The following is a 4585-nucleotide window of genomic DNA, read 5'->3' on the forward strand; positions in this document are numbered from 1 at the left end:
GTAGACCAGGCTGGCCTCGAACTCAGAAATCCGCCTGCCTCTGCCTCCCGAGTGCTGGGATTAAAGGCGTGCGCCACCACGCCCGGCTTTCCACCTTCATTTTTTAAGACAAGGTCTTTCACTAAATCTGAAAGTCATAGACTGGACAGGCTGGCTAGCCAGTGAACTCCACAGATCTGGGGTTACAGGTGTCTACTACTGTGCCAGGGATGGATTCTGGGGTCTGAACTTAGGTTCTCATGCTTGCTCATGGGTACTTCAAAAAATGATCCAACCTCCCCAGACCATACTGTTTTAGTGTTGGCCCGGCCTTTTTTAAAAGAAAAAAAAAATGCTGGTATGAGGATGGCTCAGTAGTCAAGAGCACCAGTTGCTCTTACAGAGGCCCTCAGTTCAACTCCCAACACCCCCATGGCAGCTTCCAACACCTGTACGTAAAGTTCCAGAGGACCTGAAGTCTCTTCTGGCATCTGTAGGTAGTGCACATACACTTGGGCACACACATAAACACATAAAATAAGAATAAATATTTTAAAATAAAAATGCTGCTAACTTTTTTTTTTCTTGAAAAAGGGAAGAAGACAACACTAACAAAAATGTAACGATGGCTTGCCTCTGAAGGAAATGGCGGCTGGGGGAAGGAGTCTTACTCTACACTGGATATGCTTTTGGACAGTTCACCTAGCTCATGTGTTAGCAGTTCAAAATGAAGTCCCTGTCTAACGCTGCAGGTGTCAAATCTTAAGCCCTCACAGGGCTGATCTGCTGCATCGATCTACAGGGTAAAGGTCACAGTCCCCTCTGCCCAGAATCAAAAGGTCAGCTGGGCTGTTTGACCTCACCTGAGTCCACCCATTGACCAGCCCTGCCTTTCAGCTGCATTCTTTGAACATTTTTGCCCTCTCCGTACTTTGGGGGTGTCCCCCGTTTGTCTTTTTAGCTCAGTCTGTCTATCATTCACCATTTTACCTCTAATCAAAATGAATCGCTACTTCTATCGGGTGTCCCAAGAAAGATCGCAGGGTGGGAATGTGCAGAGCCTGCCTTGGAAGCCTAACTCCGTGGGATTAGAGTCCAGCTCTGCCGATCTTCCCATGACCTCAGTGTCCTCAGTCAGGTTACTTAACTTCTCCGAGCTGCGATTTCCTCGTCTCTGTGATGGTGAAGGTTAAATGAGTCAGCAGTTCCAAAGTAATTAGAATAAAGCCCGACACACAATGAGTGTTCAATAAATGTCAGTTAACTCCACACTGCAGGCTGCCTGCGCCTCCCAGTCCAATGACATTCCTTAAATTTATTCTCTGCTACAGACTCCAACTAAACCCACACTCCAAAGGTGAGAGCCTCTGGCTGAGAGCCATGTCAAGACTGCCCTAGCATAGAGCAGGGTGTGGTTCAGAATAAATTCATGGTGGGGGGGGGGGGAGGAAGAGAAAGGGGAGAGGGATAGAAAGAAAAGAAAAAAAGGGGGGAGAAAGAAGTGGGGAGATTGGGAATTGAAAGAAGCAGCAAAATACAGCAAGGCTGATCTAGAAAGCGCCTTTGCATACAGAGAGGGAGAAAGGGCTGACTGCAGAGGTATACAGGACAGCAAGCACAGCCACTCAGAGACGGAGACAGGAGAGTAGAGGGTTTGACCCTGTCGTAGACCACACAGTAAAAACCTGTCTCAAAACAAACAGAAAAAGCAATAGAGAAAATAAATGTGAATGTATTATCTAGTTGAAAAATAAAACAGATTAAGGATAGTGGTGGTTTTTTGTTAGTTGTTGTTTTAAGAAAGTATCTCAGTATGTTGTCAAGCTGGTCTCAAATTCATGCTTTTAAGCAATCCTCCTGCCTCATAAGTGCGACTGAGCCCAGGAAAAGGAGTTTGATACAGAGCTACTCTGTCTCAAAATGCCAAAGTGTGTGTGTGTGTACGCACTCGCACACACACCTTTGATGTACCAATGAGTGTTTAATCTTTGTATCATAAAACAATAATATTGAGTGTTACCATTAGGGGAAAGTATGCCTAAGAGCAAGTAGAATAAGCAACTAAATGAGAACTGAAATTTGGCCTTTATTTTTTTCCTCCTCCTCCTCCTTCTCCTTCAGATTTACTGACTTTATATATGCGAGTACACTATTGTTCTCTTAGACACACCAGAAGAGGGCATCAGATCCCATTACAGATGGATGTGAGCCACCATGTGGTTGCTGGGAATTGAACTCAGGACCTCTGGAGGAGCAGTAAGTGCTCTTAACCACTGAACTATCTCTCCAGTCCTTGGCCTTTACTTTTCAACATTTAATTTGTTAAATTCCTTGGCAATATAAACAAAAACAGAAACAAAACATTAGACAAAGGAAGCTAACCCTCACATAAGGTTAATTCCTTAAATAGATTGCTAAACAAAACTTAAAAACACATGACAGAATAATAGGTATGTTTCAACTTGGATTTGTTGTTGTTTGTTGTTGTTTTTTGAGCCCTGGCTGTCCTGAAACTTACTCTGTAGACCAGGCTGGCCTCCAACTCAGAGATCCTCCTGCCTCTGCCCTCTAAGTGCTAGGATTAAAGGTATGAGCCACTGTGCCTGACTCAACTTGGATTTTAAATTATAGATGTGTGTGAGAGAGTGTGTGTTATCCCAAGCCAAGACAGACCTGCTGATGAACACTTAGTAGGAAAAAACAGAAGGAGCGCCCTGAGTTCAAGGCTCCTTTCATGTACACAGTGAGTGTTAGGCTAACTAGGGCTCCATGCTAAGACTCTATTTCCAAAACAAACAGAAAAGCAACTACAGAGAAGACAGCATGATTCACGATTCAGGGTGCTTGGTGTATGTGGGTTCCCTGGACAAAGCACTTCTTGGGAGTTATCTCCTAATTATCCTACAAAGTCAACTATATAGTCTTACTGTGTCTACACGGTGGAAGACAGTACACCTTACGGAAATTAAGTAGCTGCCTAAATTATACTTCAAACCACAGATTTTAGTGTGATTACTCCAGCATGCTGCTTTTTACTTTTAGAAATCAATTTTAGTTACTGAATAAAATAAAGAGACAGTCTTTGACCCAAAGGAGCCACCCTCATTGTGGAGGGTGGGCTCAGAGGACCATGATAAAGCTTACGTCGGAGGAGCTGGGATGCTGTGCAGACCTCAGCAACACGCCCTCAGCCAGGGCCCGGTCTATGGCCTGCCTTGCCAGTTCTTCGAGCTGCTTCTCATCCTGCAAGATGCTGCCCCAGCTGGTGGCCATCCCAACCTGTGACAGACAAGAGGACTTGATGACAGAAGGCCTAGGACCCAGCAGCCACCAAAATGTGGCTACTTCCAACATTGTGAGACCTGACCAGTTAGTTACCACGGAGGGGTAACTGTGAGAGGGGGCAAACTGCTTCCACTCCCTGCGTGTGCATAAATCAAGTGACAAAATGCTCCCATGGCTACTCATTCTCTTTGGATGCTCAAAACAGCAATGGCGTTACTCTCACAGCGAGGAGAAGTGAAATGACTTTTCCTAGACAATGGTGTTTGAGTCCAGGACTCTGGGCTTCTGGTCTAAAACTTGTCAATGGAGAAAAGAGGTGCTAATGCCACATGTGACTGGAATAAGTGACTTCCCCTCCCAGAACTGCAGATCCCTACCTCTGAAGTAAGTGGAGAAGGCTAAATCAGATGTTTCCAAACCTGGCTTAATATTCTGGGTGTTTGGGGAAAAAAAATACATATTACGGACCCCCACCCCAGAGATTATGATTGAAGGGGCGCAATGGGTGGAAGGGATTGACACTACATTTAAAAATGTTTTTCTAAAATGAAAACCATTGTAGCAAATGGTCAATTTCCTTTCTTTACGTTTTTAATTACATATATTGTGGGGGGGGGGTGTTGCCATGGACTGCCTGGTGGAGGTCAGAGGAAAACCTGCAAATCAGTCCTTGCTTCCTACCATGTTGATCTCCAGGATCAAGCTGAGGTAATCGGCCATGCTGCCAAAAACATCTTTACTAAATGAGTCATCTCTCTTGGCTCTAATTTCCTTTCTTATTCCAACAACCTACCTCAGTAAATCTCAAACAAATTACCAAGTAGGTAAGGGAGGAAGCTTTATGGTATATCATGAATTGCAGATGAGGTCAATTTCAATCTCTTCCTTAGACTAATCAGGAGCCTTTTTTGTTTTTTCCGGTTTTTCAAGACAGGGTTTTTTGTTTTTGTTTTTTTGGGTGGGGGTTGTTGGTTGTTGTTTTGTTTTGTTTTGTTTTTCTGTATAGTCCTGGTTGTCCTGAAACTCACACTGTAGAGCAGGTTGGCCTCAAGCTCAGAGATCTGTCTACCTGGTTGTGTTTTGTTTGCATGAAAGTCTGACACTGTATTCCCAGTTATGAGCCTCCATGTGGGTGCTGGGAATTGAACTCAGGACCTCTGGAAAAGAAGCTAGTGCTCTTAACTGCTAAGCCATCTCTCCAGCCTCCACCAGGAGCCAAATTACTAGCACAAAACAATTACATCTTTGTGTGGACATTTACCACCATAATATATAATGCTAATGGGACAGAAAATATTTTTTTTTTTTTTTTTTTTTTTTT

At 44.0% G+C, this 4585-nt stretch overlaps 1 protein-coding gene across 2 annotated transcripts in view; it reads right to left on the minus strand.

Annotated features, from left to right (window-relative positions):
* Gss (glutathione synthetase) overlaps positions 1-4585 on the minus strand; it is a 30775-nt gene that overhangs the window by 22158 nt on the left and 4032 nt on the right. The window contains exon 2 of one of the 2 annotated variants that reach the window (XM_021156053.2): positions 3124-3258. The exons of the other annotated variant lie outside the window; for it this stretch is intronic. Within the exon in view, the coding sequence (XP_021011712.1) occupies positions 3124-3252 (129 nt within the window). The 5' untranslated portion in view covers positions 3253-3258. The remainder of the gene's footprint in view (positions 1-3123; positions 3259-4585) is intronic. 2 annotated transcript variants of the gene reach the window in all.

Source organism: Mus caroli, chromosome 2 (assembly GCF_900094665.2).
Source record: "Mus caroli chromosome 2, CAROLI_EIJ_v1.1, whole genome shotgun sequence".
NCBI lineage: Eukaryota > Metazoa > Chordata > Mammalia > Rodentia > Muridae > Mus > Mus caroli.